This window comes from Falco naumanni, chromosome 9, assembly GCF_017639655.2.
Source record: "Falco naumanni isolate bFalNau1 chromosome 9, bFalNau1.pat, whole genome shotgun sequence".
In the NCBI taxonomy this organism is placed as follows: domain Eukaryota; kingdom Metazoa; phylum Chordata; class Aves; order Falconiformes; family Falconidae; genus Falco; species Falco naumanni.
The window spans coordinates 12,004,380-12,021,879 of NC_054062.1; the positions used below are offsets into that span (position 1 = coordinate 12,004,380).

The following is a 17,500-nucleotide window of genomic DNA, read 5'->3' on the forward strand; positions in this document are numbered from 1 at the left end:
TTCCTGGCCAGCGTGGAAAGCAGAGTTGCTGGTGCTCAGCTGTCTGCATGGCAGCTGTGGATGGTGCTGCTGCGTCTGGCGCAGCCATTCGGAGCCCGCACTGCTGCGAGGAGCCCGTGCAAGTATGCGGGGTGCCAACGGCAGACCTCAGGGACCCACTCAATCCAGAGCACAAATACTTACTCTTAAACAGATTTAAAGAGGTTAATTGGGCTGGGATGTACATGGTTGTGTTACATCTCTAATGGAAATGTTGATTCAAGAAGCCACAGCTCTAGTGATTTTTGTACTACTGTAATTATTTTTAAACTTTCTTTTCGGCACTGTTGATAACAGCTTGGCACCATGCCTGCATGACCTGATTAAACTTACAAATTGTCAGCCTTGATCTATAGGACTCAGAAAAGATTGCTGACTGAGCATTGCTTCGGAAATTCTCAATTTAAAACAAAAATTAGATTTAAAATCTTGTTCTCAACAATACAGTGCAAGAGCAGTGGTGATATTAAACATACACTCAGCATCCCAGCATCATGACGATAATCAAATGTCTGCATGGCAAGAAGTTTAATTCCTTCTTGTCTATGTTCCGTGGCTGCCAGAGTCTCTGCACCACACTCCCATGGAGGCCATTCCTGAGGCGATGCTCCCAGTTCTGTCTCCACCATTTCCCTCCTCTGATGGGAAATTTCAGCTCTACCTGTGTGGAGCCAGAGACCGCGGGCATGTGTGGAAATGGCTGCATCCATGGGATCTGGCCAGTGATCCACAGCACCTCCCTGCTTTTTGTCTGAAGGCTCCTGTAGTTGAGAAGCAAGTGGCAGCTTTTTCCCCAGGCATTTTAAACCAATGCGTGGACCTCATAGGAGGGATGGAATCCAGTGGTGCAAGTCTCCATAAGAGTAACAGGGTGCTTAGATCCATTTGGAAGGAAATGAGAAGCAAATCAATTCTTTCCAGATAAATAATGCACTAACTTTTACCACACAGTCTTGCATCAAAGTGGTATAATGTATAGAGTAATGCCAGTGTAGATGTAGCTACGTCTTGGAAAACAACTGGAAGGCGTACATCTCCATACTTATGCGAATACTCCTTTAATACTTACACTGAAGTGGTTAAAAGCTCTGCAGGGTCCTTTAAAAGCCTTGTGAAGATGTTCCTGCTGTGTCAGAACCAAGAGGGTCCTGCAGCGCTGCTGTCACCCCCTGGCACCCACCTGGGCTGTGTCTCACAGGACCTGCCCCAGAGGAGGGTGCCCATTTGGGTACCACCGCAGGGTCAGAGGAAGGGCCGTGGGCAGGTTCGGTCCCCGTGTCCCCGCGGGGCAGAAGGGCTCCTCACAGGCGTGCAGCGAGCGGGCAGTGGCCGGGCAGATGCAAGAAATACTGACTGTGTTTTCTCTTGTTCTCTCTTTTCTGCCCAAGGTTTGAGCATCCGAGGAGCCCAGGAGGAAGACCCTCCCGATCCCCAGCTAATGAGACTAGACAATATGCTTCTGGCAGAAGGAGTCTCAGGTCCGGAGAAAGGTGGGGGATCGGCGGCAGCAGCTGCAGCCGCAGCAGCCTCTGGAGGGTCTTCAGATAACTCTATTGAACACTCAGATTACAGAGCCAAATTGACCCAGATCAGACAAATCTATCACACAGAGCTGGAGAAATATGAACAGGTCAGACATCAGCCTCTCAGTTGTACGTGTACCTGCCGCTGCTGTCCTCTGCACCTCCGCTTGCCAGCGCCCGCTGCTGCCTGGCTCTGGACCACATCCCCTCCTCCCCTTCCCCACCCCCCTCCCCCATAAAGAGCCGTGTCGGGAGTCCGTCGGGCTTTGAGGAGCCCCTCACTGGACCCAGGACACGTCTTGCATGCCTGAGTGTTTTATGTTGTCTGTAACTGCATAAAAGCAACACCCAGTCCTGTGTTTCTCCCCTTCGAGCCAGCCCAGAGAGCGAGAGAGGAGGAGAGCTGTTTGTCAGTTGATGCCGCTTTCCTGCCCCATGGGGAAGTGCTGCAAGGCTGGGTCTGGCAAGTCGGGGAGCACAGGCAGGCGAGGGCCGTGCTGCTGATCTCAGCCCATGGGCTCCGCGCACGGGCGGCGGGAGGCTTTGGCGCCAGGCTTGGCCACGGTGGGTCAGCCATGGCAGGTTGCGTGGGAGCAGGCAGCGAGGCGCCAGCACAGCGCCTGGCCCGGGCTTTGGGAGCTGCCGCTGTGGGTAGGAAATGCGGAAATCCCAGTTCAGGTGGGCACCAGCACTGGGTGTCTTTGTTTGGAGTGAAGAGTGTGCTGCAGAGACCTGTGGGTTTACATTCACCGCTGGGACCTGGTGACCTGCCACATATGCCGCGCCGGTGGCACCGGGAATGATTGCCACGTGCTGCTGGCTGGCGTGGCTCCTGTCCTGGCGTGGGGGGCTGCATCGCCCCGTTTCCCTGTAATCCATGAGAGAGACTGTTCTGCCTCCTCTCTTTTCTGGTTTTGCAATGAACAATGGCATCAAAGGAGATGGGGGAGGGAAGAATGGCACGAGACCCCTGGCCCTCACAAGCCTCAAGCGATGTCTTCATTTTCCCCTCCCAGAGGTGTCCTAATAAAGCTTGTAAGCCCTGAGCCTAATCAGCTCAGCGAACCTCATCAGCTGGTGGTTTCCTGAGCTGAGCCAGGGAAGTCCTGCACTTGCCCCCAGCCCATCACGGCAAAACGTCGGGATGTACAGACCAAAACCACAACAGAGATGTGGAGGCAGTGATAAAACAGCTCGAAACCGCGAGGGTGAGAAGAGCGCACCGTGCTGCCCAGCTCCTTCCCCAGCCCCTCTGCTCTGCCCTGGCACGCTTCCCCTCCTGGCCTCACCAGTGCAGAGCGGGACCTGGGTGCCTCGGTAACTCTTTATTTTAGAGTTTACCATTTTTCACGTGAAGACCCTCTGAGAGGTCTCTGGCTACTTTGCTTTGCTTTTATATCCCACCGGAAACAAAGGCACGATCTGTGACACAGCTGACTGGTGTCTGCTGAATGTTAGCAATGGAGAGAAGCGACGGAGTGGTGGGCAGTGGGTGAGAGGCAGCGGCAGAGCCTGGAGGAGGAGTGGGGAGGTGGTGCCCACTGGTACAGTCCACACAACATCCCACTGCAGATGCTGGTGGCACCATGGCCTGGGTGGTACAAGGCTGGCATGAGGCTAGTGTGGCTCAGGTGCTGGTGGCATGGCGTGGTTCAGATGAGGGTGGGATGGTGTGGTTCAGGTGAGGGTGGGATGGTGTGGCTCAGGTGAGGGTGGGATGGTGTGGCTCAGGTGCTAGTGACACAGTCTGGTTCAGGTGTGGCTGGGACAGTGTGATTTATGTGCCAGCAGCATGCCATAGATTAGGTGCCAGTGGGACAGTGCGGTTCAGGTGCCGGTGGCACGGTATGGCTCAGGTGCTGGTGGTACGGTGTGGCTCAGGTGCCAGTGGGTTGGTATGGCTCAGATGCTGGTGGTACAGTGTGGCTCAGGTGCCGGTGGCACGATGTGGCTCAGGTGCCAGTGGGTTGGTATGGCTCAGGTGCCAGCAGCACTGCCTCATCTGTGCCGCCTCTTTCACTGTGTGCACAAATTTCAAGTGGTGCACAAATAACCGAGCAAATAACTGAGAGGGTCTTTGTGCAAATCTCCTGTTCTCCTTGAGATGAACCCCCTCTGCACCCTCTGAGGGCCCCAAATGTCCCATGTGGACTCTTGGGCTCTCCTGGCACTGCAGGGCTCTGGGGTGCAGCCTGTTGCGCTGGGACGGGGATGGCCGCCGGGTTAATGAGCACCATGCAGCGGGAGCGCATCTAATAAAAGCACAGGAGCACAGGCTGGAGAGAGATCTGGGGCCAAAGCAGCTGCAGGTCGGTGCTTGCAGCCGTTTCCTGGCAAGAGTCCTTTGGCTCTAATAAGTTTAATGAGGTGGGGGAAGCAGTAGCATTTTTAGCCCTGTAGCTCCATTTACAAAGGTTTCGGCTGAAATGTCACAGCCATCCGTCCACACCACGGGAAACTTTGGAGGATGCTCAAATGCTGCTAGGAGAAGGAGAGAGAGGTGGAGCTGAACTGAAACATGTACGCTTCCCTGTTGATCCTGACACCCTGCAACGTCTGCTCTACAGAAATATGATAATTTCCCCAGCCTTGCAGCAAACTGTCTCCTGCCGGTTTGTCTCAACACAGTGCCTGTCTCTGCAGCCGAGAGGCAGCCAGGACTTTGCGTCTCTGCCTCCAGCAGCTGCAGGTTCCTGAGAGACGGGTGCCCTCCTGCAGCGGGGGGCAGCTCAGCCCCCACGCAGGGACACCTGCCCACGCCGGGGGAGCAGCTCCTGCTGCTGCTCCCCGGTGCAGGCGCTGCTGCGGTGCTGCTGCAGCCGGCAGCAGGGACCAGAGCGGCTTCCCAGAGATGCTTTCCAGGCAGAGTTTGATCCTGATATTTGTTGCCAGTTAACGGAATGCGCTCAGAAAAAAAAAAAAAAAGAAGGAAAGAGAAATGGAAAGTGTGTCACGCCATCACACAGCTCTCCCCTTGCCGTGCGCCGGGAGAAATGGCCGTACACAGGCAGCTCCTTCCATAATTTACAGCTACTATAATAGAGATGACATATTGAAAGCTATCTTCTATAATTACACTGAAATACATTTTTTGCTGTAGGCAAAAATACTGTAAGGGTCCCAGGCCTCCCGGAGCAGCTGGGAACCTGCTTCTAGAGTTCACAGATGTCTTCTGAATTCACCCCAAAGTGGGGTGAAGTGTGGCTGCTCGGAAGATGCCACCAGCCCTGTGGAGTGCTGTCTGGCACTGTGGCCCTGCAGACTGTTTTGGGCCATTTCATCTCTTTTTCTTGCGCTCATCTGAAGAGTCTTGATGAAGCATTAAGGCTAGCAGGAGCATCCCTGCTCCTACAATGTTTCTGAGCAGGTTAACAAGACCATCACTTATAACCTGACATTATTAATAATGTTTCAAGCGCCAAGCAGAGGCCTGAAAAATAGTACTGAAAAAGGGATCAAGTAGCTCGGACGCTATAAATAAACAAGAGGAAAAAAGACAAAGCAGCAGAGTCTTCTGAGCTTCTTCCACTCTGCTGCACTGAAGTAACTGCAGATGGGAAGTGCTGGTGAAGATAAATTAAAACCAAGCTCTCTTAAGTAGCTGCAACCAAACAAAGTCTCATCAAGCCATTCAAGTAAATTCAAGGAAATATTTTTGCTTCTTGAAAGCAATAAACTCACTTTAGCTTTGAAATGTCTGATTTTTTTATACTATATTTGTGGATAAATATTTCTTATAGAAAAGACATATCTGAAAAAATGCAACAGTTGCCATTTTTATCGTACTTTAAAACTGAATTCCCTGGATCTGCAAACAAGGGGGCACTTGACAAGCTGTGTTCCTAAAATGTTCTTTCAGTGTCCAATCCTTGGATCCAGCTGTATTTTTGGGACAGCCAGAGCCACTCTCTCCTCACAGGGAGGGAGTTGCTGCATTTGGGTGCGTACCTTACCTTACCTTACCTCTGGGCATTGTTTCCCAGGTGAGCCACAGCTGGGGCTTGTGCTGTCGTCAGATGGCTGAACTCAAGCTTTTGCATGCTAAAATTGTCCAGGCAGCTCAGCAGAGGACACTCAGGAAGGATGTGGCCCCGGTGCAGCGAGGCTGGCGGGAGCAGGCACTGGTGCCCGGCTGCCTCCCCAGCTCAGGCCGGGGGCTGCAGCCCTTCCCTGGGGGCTCAGTGCCCACTCCCACGCCGGGCAGGTGAGCTGTTGTGCTGGCTCTGCGCTCACACATGCCAAAGCTTTGGGATGGGAGGAGGAGAAAGAGGCCACCCTGCTCTCCCTGGGTGAGGAGGGTGGCCGGGGGTGCTCAGAGTGGCATCCCCATCTCTTCGGTGTGGCAAGAGGGGACAGCGGCTGGTCATCTCCACGAGCTTTGCTGCCTGAAACCTCAAAACAGAAGGAAAGGAAGAAGATGTGCAAATGGGAAGCAAGGATGAGGTGTGTCAAACACCTTAATCTGGAGCTCAGAAAGTCTTGAGAAAGTCAGGGAATGGCAGCTGGTGGGAGGAGCAGTGGGTCTGCGCTGGCACAGAGTGGTGGTGAGCTGGCACAGCCTCTGTGGCACCGGCACCTCGGCGCTCGGCGGTGGCAGGTGAAGGGCGTCTGCACCAAGGCTCACCAAGCCTCACCGAGCCTTGCCAGAGTGCTGCCTCCAAACGGGTGCTGCAAGGATGTAAATTAGCCTGTAATTTACTTTCAGTAGTGTAAAGAAAAAAAAAAATCACTTTGCCTGAAGTGTATGCATCTTTCTTAAGGGTGTACCCAGATTTTAATTATCTAAATGTAAATACTTAACGAATTTTACTTAGAGTAATGAGCTAAAGTGCACACTACATAAATGAGATGTTCTAATTAATCATGTATGAACTACTGGTTTAAAGAAAAGCTATGTGAATTCTGCGAATGTTGGGCTATTGCCAAATTGCTAATCAGCATTTGCATTCATAGATGGCTTCACTTAATAAGTTGTGAGACGTTCAGCAAATGTTATAGGAAATTATGAGTTTTTAGATGCATAAACTTTTCACTTTTAACTCTTTCCATCACATAATCTATTGAAATGCAGCAGAATCCCTGAAAATGTAGTTGTCAGACAAATTACTTTTTTTTTTTCACCCTGGCTTTAGAAGGAAAAGGGGAACTAGAGAGAAATGGATGCGTGAGGTATGGGGTCTGGACCAGACACTTGCCGTGTTTCCTCTGCGTGATTTACTGGCTGCTGAGCGTTGTGCTCGTTGCATGTTGCATTAGATGCAGGAGAGTGAAATCCCATGGCCTTGTTTGGCCACAGCCGCAGCCCCGCGGCGCGTTATGGTGGCTGGCCCTTGCGCAGGCAGTGTGCAGACCTCCAGCAGATGCATCGCCTTGTGTCCATCCACCTTCGCATGGGCAGGGTTTGGGGGGCAGAGGGCAGTTCACCTCACACTGCCCACAGCCCCCATGGGGGCCAGCACAGCACCTGGCCGTGCTCCTCTTCCCTGGGCACCATCAGACAAGAGCAGGTCAGTGCCTAGAATGTGCTCAGGTACCAGGCTGGCCCGTGGCAAAGGATTAGCCCTGTGGCCACCACACAGCTCAGCCTAGCATACGGCAGTCCCGGGGTTTGTTTTTGAAAGAGATAAGGGTGACATAAATCAGCAGAGTTGATGGCAGCTTCCAGCCTGCATGGGGGAAGCCGGGATGCCAGTGTGACAGCCACTCGGTTGTGCAGAGGCTTGGATCAGGTGGTGTCTGTTGATGATGCAGCTGGAGAAGTTTATGTCATTGTGTCCATTCACCTACATAGTCTGGGACAGATAATTGATGGCTCCTCGTGCCTTCCCTCCTTGTGTGCCTTGGCAGCATGGCACAGGCCAGGTTCAGGCATGGCTTTGCCAGCCCCCCCGCTAAAGGATGCACGCGGCATCCCTGGGTGTTACATGCTAGCGTTCCCATCTAGACCTAGAAAGGTCTGAGCTCCCCACCTGTGGCAGGGTGCTGACCCCGCCTGCTGCCTGTGTGGGGCTCAGCGGGCTGCAGGACAGGCAGCCCTTCCCAGGTTTTGCTCGCCTGGGTGCTGAGTATGTGCTGGTCCCTGCTCACAGCCTCCCCGCTCCTGCACCCGTTACACGCGCTGGTCCCAGCCTCTCCTCTCCACTGTGCTCTGGCTGAGGCCGCAGGGATGTTGGCCGGGATAAGCGTGGAAGGAGCTGTGCCACAGTTGCTCGGCTCCCTGGGCTGCTGCAGCACAGTCCTGGCTCTCACAGACAGCGGGGGTGTGATCTGCTCCCGCCGCCGCATGCTGTGGGGATGGGGTCACACGAGGGTCCCCCAGCCCCCCTGGTGCTGCGTCCCCCCAGCAGCCAGGTCCAAGCTTGTGTCCTTGTGGGATGGCACAGGACAATTTCTAAACCTCTTCTTCCTTCACAGGCATGTAATGAATTTACCACACATGTGATGAACCTTCTCAGAGAACAGAGCCGGACACGTCCCATTTCTCCCAAGGAAATTGAAAGGATGGTGGGCATCATTCATCGAAAATTCAGCTCCATCCAGATGCAACTCAAACAAAGTACTTGTGAAGCAGTAATGATTTTAAGATCGAGGTTCCTCGATGCCAGGTAAGGCAGGGGCGAGTGCCCCAGCTCTTTTTGGCAGGGAAAGGGCAATTGCTGGGCAGCTCAGGGACAGCCTGGCTTTGCTGGGACCTGTGTCCCCATGTGAGCAGGGACCCGCTGGGAGAGGCTGCTCTGTCCCAGCAAAACCCCAGAGCCTTCATCCTTCACCCAGCAGCTGCTGTGAAAGGGGGGGGGGGGGGGGGGGGGGGGGGGTGTCCTGCACCGAGCTTTCATAAACAGCAATGTCTCTTCTACATATGCTAGTGCAAACACTAGCCTTGTTTACCCGCTGCTTGCTTGTTTACCCTGCTCCTGCGAGAGTCACATAGGATTTGTGCAAAGGGCTGTTTTGTCACCCCAGCAGTTATTTAAATGGCTGCTGGTACCGATGTCTCGCAGCATAAGGCCAGGCTTGCAAAACACTGACCCTGTAATGGAAGAGCTAAGTTCTCTGGGAGGGACGTGCCCACGGGCTGCGGCTGGTGCTGGGTTAGCAGCTGCGCGTGCCCGAGGTAAGGAGGGCAACGATGCTTCTGAAAGCCAGATCTGCTGGCCCATCTCCCAACAAGCTGTCGCCTGACTGGGGTGTGGGAGAAGGCAGCACCTTCCGAGCCACTCACAGCCAGCACACGCGTCCCTCGGACACCTGTGTCTCTGCCAGAGCTCAGAGCCTGTCCCCACAGCCTGCCAGCCACCAAAGCGGTCTGCTTGTTCTGCAGGCTGCGAGGAAGTAGGCAGACGGGGATCAGGAGGGGGTTTATAGGCACAGCCAGATTTGTTTGGAGGTGGGGTATTGATCCCCAGCCCCAGCCCTTCGGCAGGGCTCCCCTCCACAGAGCAGGACCCTGGCAGCTGGCAGAGCCCGGAGAGCAGAGCTGAGCCTGGCAGAGCAGGGAGGAGCAGCAGGCACCATGCAGAGCCTCCCCTCAGCAGCTAGCTCATGCTTCACACCTGAAAGCTGTGAGGAGCTAAACAAGAGCAAAATAATTTTATTAACAAGGAGGTCACTGGCAGGTGTGGCAAATTAGGGTAATTACAAACAGTTGGAGGAAACGTCTATGGAGAGCTCCAGTAACTGCAAAAGGTAAAGCTTGCAGATGCACATTTTAAAGTGATTTCTTTAAAAAGGAGGAAGGTAAATAAGGCAAAATGAGCGGAAGCACAGTAATGAGATAAACATAGCTCTAGGGAGAGAGTCTGCCTGCTCCAGGATACAGTGTAGTTAGCAGCATCGGTGATACTGCTGGAAGAGAGCGCTGGGGATTGCGCTCGGCTGCCTGCTGGCCTGGGGCGCAGGCAGTTTGATTGCAACCAGCCCTGAGGGGAAGAGAGCTCTGAAGGAAATGTTTAACCGGTGCTTTCGAGAGGATGTTCTGGGGAGGAGAGCAGCCGATGTCGACGTTTGCTCGGAGGGAAGGCACCGCAGCTGTGCAGATGCTGCCGCTGTAACCCGTGCGGTGAGAGCCTGGCAGCGGGCTGGCTGTGCTGGAGGGGCTGTGCTGCTCCCCAGCCGGCTGCCTGGCTGCTGGGCGGGCTGGGGCACATGCTGGGTGGTGTGCTCCGGAAAGGCTTCGCTTTCCACCAGGGCTGCGAGGCTGCACGCCTTGGTACCTGTCCGGCACGGTGCGAGAGCAGGAGGGTGCACAGATGGGTCTCCCTCGCAAAGCCCTGAAAGCCACTCGCTCACGGAAGCCAATTAGCTCAATGAGTGCTACATGAGGACACGGCAGCGAGGCCGCCCTGTCCTTTTCCATTGTGCTCACCCCAGACACTGGTGCGGAAGCCCCGGCTGACCTGCCGCTACAGGGAGGGAGGTTCGTTAGGTGCTTGCTGTCAGCGTGGGGCGGGCGAAGAGCTGGGAGGGTCGGGCTGGGTTGCATGCTTGGGTGCTGCAGGCAGGCTGCCCAGCTCAGCACCCTGCCTCGCCTTTTGCTTCGCCGTGTTTTGTGCCACAGTGCACAGACGTTGCCTGTGCCCCACGGGATGGAACCCTTGGTGGGTGGTGCGAAGCTGGAAGCAGAGACCGGGCCCTTGCAGGGCTGGATGTAGGAACATGGGCATTGCAGCCCACTGCCCCCTCCGCACAGCATCAGGGCAGAGCCCAAACCTGGTGGAGGGCTGGCCCAAAGGAATATGGGGTGCTGAGGCAGTGCTGTCGTGTTGCTGCATCGTGTTGCTGTGTGCTGCAGCACAGGCATGTGAAACAAGGGTCACTTCCATCCCAGCTGACCCTGCCAGAGACCTGTTTGCATCTGGAAGAACAGCTGTGCTTTTCTTTTCTTGTTTCAGACGGAAAAGGCGTAATTTCAGTAAACAAGCCACAGAAATCTTGAATGAGTATTTTTATTCCCACCTCAGTAACCCCTACCCCAGTGAAGAAGCCAAAGAAGAGCTGGCAAAGAAGTGCAGCATCACAGTATCGCAGGTAAGCAGTGGGTGGGAGCGGAGCGGGTCCCGGCCCCTGACCCGCTGCACCCCAGGCAGTGCGTCGACCTCCCGGCTCCCCTTGCAAAGCTGCTGTCTCCCTCGGGGCTCTGGGAAGTGCTTCCAGCGGAGGCATGTGATATGGAGCAGGTCCCTGCCCAATGCACCTTCATAATCCCTTCGGATTTGCACTGTTGACCATGGTAAAGTTCATCAGGGTGATGGAACGTGACTAAGCTGTGCAGGGAAGGCAGCGTGCCTGCAGGTGGCTGGGGCTGTGCTGGGGTGAAACAGGCAGGCATATGAAGGTGAAGGTAGAAATAAAAAGGCTGTGAGGTTAGCACCCTGCTTCATGTCAGCTTTCTTCTGCAGAGTCTGTAAGATTCCTTGCTGAGCCTTACTGCCTGTTACGAATTCATTACAGCTTACCATTATTTCGGGGGAAGGCCAGTTTATTGACAAACATATAATCTATCTCTATAGATCAGAATTTCTTTGATTGCTTGAAGTTGTTTTTTTTAAAAGAGCCAGAAATTCAGCCTCTCAATATACTCAAGTGACAGGAGTGGTTTCTCTGTAGCAAAAACGTATTAGGCAGAGTTGCTCATTTTATCACATGTAACAGATGTTGCTGTGAAGTTAATGCAAGAAAACCGGCATCTCCCTAAGCAGAAACACGCCTGGTGTTGGCTACAGCTGCTTTCTGTGCAGGCCAAAGTACACTTACAGCTCTGGACCGGCGTCTTGCAGCGAAGCTCAGGCCAATGACACTGCTCCATCGAGCTTTCCTTCACCAGGTAGCTTAAAAAGCAAAACAGCACTTAGCATTTCTTTCGGCCTCTGCATTTGATAGAAAACCAAACTATTCCCACAGTAAATATGGCTCATACAGTTGGGGAAGGTTGCACTTGGGTGACGGGGAAAGCTCACCAGCAGTTTCCACATTCTCCAGCTACCCCACTGCCCATGGCAGGGCCCAGTGTGCCATCTCCCTCCAGCTCCATCAGCTCTGCTTATCAATATTTCAGGTCCTTTAGAGGAACAGTGCCTGTGGCGAATGTGTTAACTATTAATGATTGCAGGCTGCAGTATTGGCATTATTAGCAATGCAACCTTTAGCTTTATAATTAAGACCTGAGCTGAGATTTACTTTATAGGTCTCCCTTGAATGCATAAAGAATTCAGGCACTTTATTGAAGACTTTGAAATGGAAGGCTGTCCTGCTCCCCCAAATTTGGTATTACTCAATTGACTTTGGAGATACCCTCCGTACAAACCCTAGTGAAACGGCCCTGTGACACAAGAGGCCAGTGGACATGTGTGTGCCTTGCTGTCTCTGTGCTCGTTCCTTGACACGCAACGCATATTGTGCTCCCAGCAGGGTGGGAAGAAACTGTGCCCGAGGAAGGTAAGGGGTGGAGATGGGGACAGTTTCTTCCAGTCCATTTACAAATGGCTGGGGTGATGGGCAGGATTTTTTTAGGAGAAATTCAGCACCAAACATGTTCCCTCTGCCATTGCTCTTCCATTGCTGTTAGCACCATGCAAGTGACTGCAGCCCTGACAGGTGCAGGGGCAGCCGTGGTGGGCACTGCGCAGCTCGTCTGTGCCCGTGGGCTTCCCTGTGTCTGCCATGAATGCCCAGAACCAGCCAAATAGTCCAAGAGCACATGACTACCTGGGCACCTCGGTCTGCAGCCCTACATCTTGTTGCTGGTTTCAGTCCTCTTGGCACAAGATGGTTTATAGCAATTCCTCCAGCAAGTGGTGTCCAAAAATCATCTCACGTGAGCCGAGGCAGCCTGCTGTGTAGTTGGGAGAGGCAATGCCGTCAACACCAATTTGGAGAAACCACCAAGTTCTTCAGCTCTGCTGGCAAAATGCAATTGGGAGAGATTACATGGTAAAGAGGACAACAGACCTGCTGGAAAGATGTTTTCTCTCTGCCCAGCGGACAGTGAATTGTGCCTGGCAGAGAAGGAGTTAGTGATCCTGCAGAGTGGACAGATAAAACGCTAGATCTAGATAAGGCTGAAGTGACTGAAGGAAATGAGATGGAACACTTGAGAAGCCATAACTGATTGCTTCTAGTGCTAATAGATCTGATTTCTTTCTTAATTGGTTGTTTGATAAGATTTAATGTATATGTTGTAGAATGAAATAAAAGGCAGGCAGATGGTCCAAAAATGTAGCAGCAGCAGTGAGCCTGTGACATGAGTGTAGGTTTGTCTCTAATATTTGGTACAAGCATGTATTGTTTCTTGAATCCATTAGGAAGTCTGAGTGAGCAATGGGAGTAGCTGCAGCGCATCCTCTGTAGCACTGTGCGCAGCATTCCAAGCTTTGCAGGGTGACATTTTCCAGCCTGGAGCAAGGGCAGCACTGACTATGCAACCTGGGCATGAGCCGCCAGAGGTGCAAGTCTGGGGCCACGGCGGGAGCTTCACTCTGGCGAGACAGTACAAATAGCTAGGAAAGCCTCCAGACGATGGGAAGGCCTGAAAATGGGACAGTGTGTCATCTGGTGGGAGAGGAGCGTGCATGTGAGAGAGGGAGTGCCTGTGATCAGCTGGTTGCTTAAGTTCATGATAGATCTGCAGTCACAGCTAGAAAATGTGAATACCACAGATACCCTAATCTTTGGTTTTCAAAGGCACTTCCAAAGGCCGCACGGCAGGACTGCAATGTTAGTTGGTATTTACTAGGTTGAACTGGGCTGGAATTGTCTTTCTTTGTACTGAAAAATGTGTATATTTTTGAGGCCATCTAGCAGAAAAGCTCTGAGCAAGCACTGTAAAATAGCCCAGTGCACACTGCTCTGGTGGTTGGCAGCAGAAGTCAGAGGACGCAATCCAGAAATCAGGGGTGAATTGAGCAGTCATTTAAAATACTGGCAGGAGTAGCATCGCATGGGATAAGCAATGGCATCCAAGCGAGTGACTGAGCTACACCTTGCACAGGGCTTTTATGAAAAAATCTCTGAGCACACGTATTTCCAGCCTTGACCAGGAGTCCCTCAGACATGGCTGTGCCTGGCACCGTGCCCTATTTACCTCCCTGCTACAAATGCCCCGGAGGTGCAAAGTGCTGGAAATTGATAGGGTTGGGGGAGGGGGGGGGAAGGGGAAAAAAATGTTAATGGATGGCTTTCCAAACTCCTGGAGGTTGTGGTCCGTGTCTGATGGAGGCTTTCTCCTTTTTCTGGCTGAGCCAGCCTTCCCCTGTAGCCTCTCCTAACGATGATCCAAGGTGTTTCTTTCTCGTACTGTCAGTGCCTTGTAAGTGCTGGGGGCAGATTCATGGCAGAACATTTTCTCCCTCAAACACTTAATTAGTGAGTGTTTTGGGTCGTCCTCCCCCCAGATTAAGCAGCTCACTGGAAATCTTGCTGCCATAGCACTTTACCGAGCTGCAAAGAAAATTGTGTCCCAGAATCATTTAGTTGCAGATGGGAGATAGATGGTTTCAGTTTTGATATTGGTGTTTAAAATAATATGTAGAGAAGGTTTTTCAAGAAAAGCATGAAGACAAACTATTTATTAAGATGAACACCTCACACAATTTCATTTTTAAGAGTACAGAAAAGGTAATTCTAGGGAAAAAAATGTCCTTAACAGAGAACATCGTCGGCTGTAATTTAGAGCTACCCGATCAGCACGTGTTCGAGGGAGATAAACTGTATCATCTGTTCTCCCCTTACCATGGCTGCGAGGCTGATGTTTTATACTTTTGCAGATGAGCCTCTTTCAGGGTGTCATGAACAACTATCAGTCTATCATATGGGCTATAGAAAGGGCATAGTCATTGCTGAAAGCGTGTCAGTGGATTACAGCAATAAAATTTTTCACTGCTTCAAACAAAAGAAGGATGTGGTTGACAAGGGAATATATTTAAAATTCTTTTAAAGAAAGAATGCAGAAGCTGGTTTTCAGCACCCCTCCTGCTTCTGCTTCTTCTGAGTCTGTCTCTGTAAGCAGATTGACAGGGAAAGCGATGGATGTACAGGCTCTTATCCCTTGACTTTATATGGAAAGCAAGGGGGGGGGGGGGGAAGCAAGCTTAATTATTTTCTAGAGGTAAAATTCTTAGGTTTAGATCATGTACCATGATTATGCTGCATTGATTTTAAAATTTTACTACTTTGTGCTATTTGATTAGGTGTGGAATGTGAACCGTGTGCTGCAAACACTTGGAAACACAATGGAAAAATTTCCGTGGTCTGTAAATACATAGTTCACTAATTTCAGCAGAGATGCTCTCGTGTCAGCTGCGTCTTTTGCAGAACGAGCACTGATTTATCCCATGAAATCAGCCTGTGCGGAGACACGAGGCAGGCCTGCCCCATCCCAAATCCCACATTAGGCATCTTGATGATTTAAGTAATAATTTACCGTCTTTTTATTTAACATTGCAATTAACATGATAAATAAGTGCAACAGTATTGTTTGAAATGTAATATACAATTAAGCCCAATTAATTAATTGGCCTTCAATGATCAGGAGGAGAAAGATGTTCATAGGTTTTTTTATGTGAAGAGATAGTTTATTTTAATGAAAAATGTGTTGTGAAGCAGCTCGTGATGGAGACAGCTTTCGTTTTTAGGGTGAGTGTGGGGCTGGGCGAGGAGCCAGGGCGCTGCGGTTCCCCCCGGTCCCAGTGCTGCTCGGGGCCAGCCCAGCACCAGCATCCCAGCCCTCCCTGGGACAGTGCCGGTGCCAGTGGCCAGGGCAGGGTGAGCTGTGCTCCGGGCAGGCAGGCAGCCAGCACAGTCCCACAGGAAGAAATGCCACAGTGGTAAATCCAGCCTAAATCCTGCCTGGCACAGGCTCTGCTTGAGCGGCACCCTGTCCCTGTCCTGGATGCATCCAGCCGCCTGTGTCGGCCGTGCACGCCTGGCTGCGCCTGGAGCCCCTGCACGTCGCCCGGCCATGGCACGCTCTGCTGCAGCCCCTCACTGATGTGGTTCACAGGAGAGCGAAGAGTCCTTTGGCCGGGAGGCAAAGGGACCTGGGCACTGCTGCCTATGCTGCCCCGGAGGGGTGCTGTGGTTTCTTGGGCAGCCACCGGTGCCGGGCCCTGCCGGTGAGCAGAGTGCGCGCTATAATCTCAGAAATAGTTTAACATTTCTGGATATTCATTTAGATGTGGTATGCGGGTTAAACATAACGTACGATCGCTGCTCCTCTCATTGCTTCCAATTAAACTTTGCTTGTTAGTTTAACCTCTAGGTAATCCCATCAAACAATTGATGTCAAGGAAACACTGCCCACAGTGGCTCTGGATGAGTGGCCATTAATTTTAATTGCCTTGATATTAAAGATTAAGAAGTATTGGGACTAACAGAATGGAAACGATCTGATGTCAAGCAAATCCACTCATTGAGGCTTCCCCAGGCTGCTGGTGATATTAAAATTTTACTGTGAGAATTAAATAAACCTTTATTAGTGATGGCTGTTGTTTGATTGGTCCAGGGGCGTGCATAAACAGAGGGGTCTCGCACACATCCGTGGACAATACAGTTGATGTACAGAGATTCCTCAATTATGAAACTGTTAATAAAGCATAATCTGATTGTCCACAATAATTATTTGCTAGGTTTCATTAATGTATTATTGCTTCTCTGACTGACAAGGTAATATTAAGTGCAATATATAGAATACGGTGGAGTATTATCTAGGGAACAGAATGTATAAGGTACCTTTTGTATTACTGTTAAAAGCTAGAGGCTTTTCATTAGTTGTTTTTAAACAAAAGCTGCACTACATAAAATACAGCAGGATTTGCCTCCTGCCTGCAGCCTTGCTGGGTGCTGTGGTGCAGGTGCCTTACCGGGAGCCACGGGTGCTGCAGAGCTGCCGCGGCTCATGTTGGGGTGCAGCACCCCGTGCCGGGTGGCTGGGCCATAACCACTCATGCTATTCCTGGTGCCCTCCCCTTTACCTCTGGGTTGTTGCAGGTGCTTTTTTGTTTCAGCAGCCGTCTGTGTTACATACTGGGGTTGTTAATTAGGAGCTCTGCTATGGCAGCTGAAGTTAAACAAAGCCACTGAGAAAGATTGTATGAACTTTTCTGAGCAGCTCCAGCCGTGACTTCTGTGTGGGTTAATAGTCGGTGCCCCGTGAGCCATCTTGGCTTCAGTACAGCATCTTCAAAGGGAGATGACAAAGTGACTTTTCAGCCATTATTGATTTATATGATTCCTTTCATTTTCAGCTGACCAACCATGATTCTATGAGTGGGCTGCCAAGGTTGTTCCAGCCCAAAAATAAAGAACAATTGCTCTCACTGCCTGCTGACCCTCACTGAGCCGGGCCTTGGTCCCCCTTGAGCAGCTTTGGGGTCTCGCACTGATTTTGTTGACAAATGGTTCATAGTAGTAGGAGACAATGCTGTACCAAATGCTACAGCAAGCTCCAGGAGAGGTGTCATCATGAAAGGGTCACCCCTCGTGCATCAGTTTGCCAGCAGAGTAGGGGAGCCAGATCACGCTCATATCCATAGTAATATTTAACTCATTATAGAATCATAGAATGGTTTTGGTTGGAAGGGACCTTAAAGGTCACCTAGTGCAACCCCCCTGCCACAGGCAGGGACACCTTCCACTATCCCAGGTTGCTCCCAGCCTTGTCCAGCCTGGCCTTGAGCACTGCCAGGGATGGGGCACCCACAGCCGCTCTGGGCAGCCTGGGCCAGCACCGCGCCACCTTTGGTTACTGCTTAGTTAGCTGGAGTATGTGGCAGATATGGGTTGGGGGCTGGGGCATGCCTGTTTTCTGGACCAAACATGACATCTCGAAGGGGTCACACTTTGCCAGGTCAAGCACTTCGTGTCCTTCACCCTTCCCACCTCTCTTTACTGCAGGTGTCCAACTGGTTTGGCAATAAGAGAATCAGGTACAAGAAGAACATCGG

The 17,500-nt window shown here is 51.7% G+C and overlaps 1 protein-coding gene across 5 annotated transcripts in view; it reads left to right on the plus strand.

Moving 5' to 3' along the window:
- Positions 1-17,500, plus strand: part of PBX3 (PBX homeobox 3) — a 115,797-nt gene that overhangs the window by 91,368 nt on the left and 6,929 nt on the right. For all 5 annotated transcript variants that reach the window (XM_040606286.1, XM_040606290.1, XM_040606291.1 and 2 more), the window contains exons 3-6: positions 1,428-1,669; positions 7,977-8,167; positions 10,454-10,589; positions 17,451-17,500. The exon at positions 17,451-17,500 is cut by the window's right edge and continues 116 nt beyond it. In XM_040606286.1, the coding sequence (XP_040462220.1) occupies positions 1,428-1,669; positions 7,977-8,167; positions 10,454-10,589; positions 17,451-17,500 (619 nt within the window). The remainder of the gene's footprint in view (positions 1-1,427; positions 1,670-7,976; positions 8,168-10,453; positions 10,590-17,450) is intronic.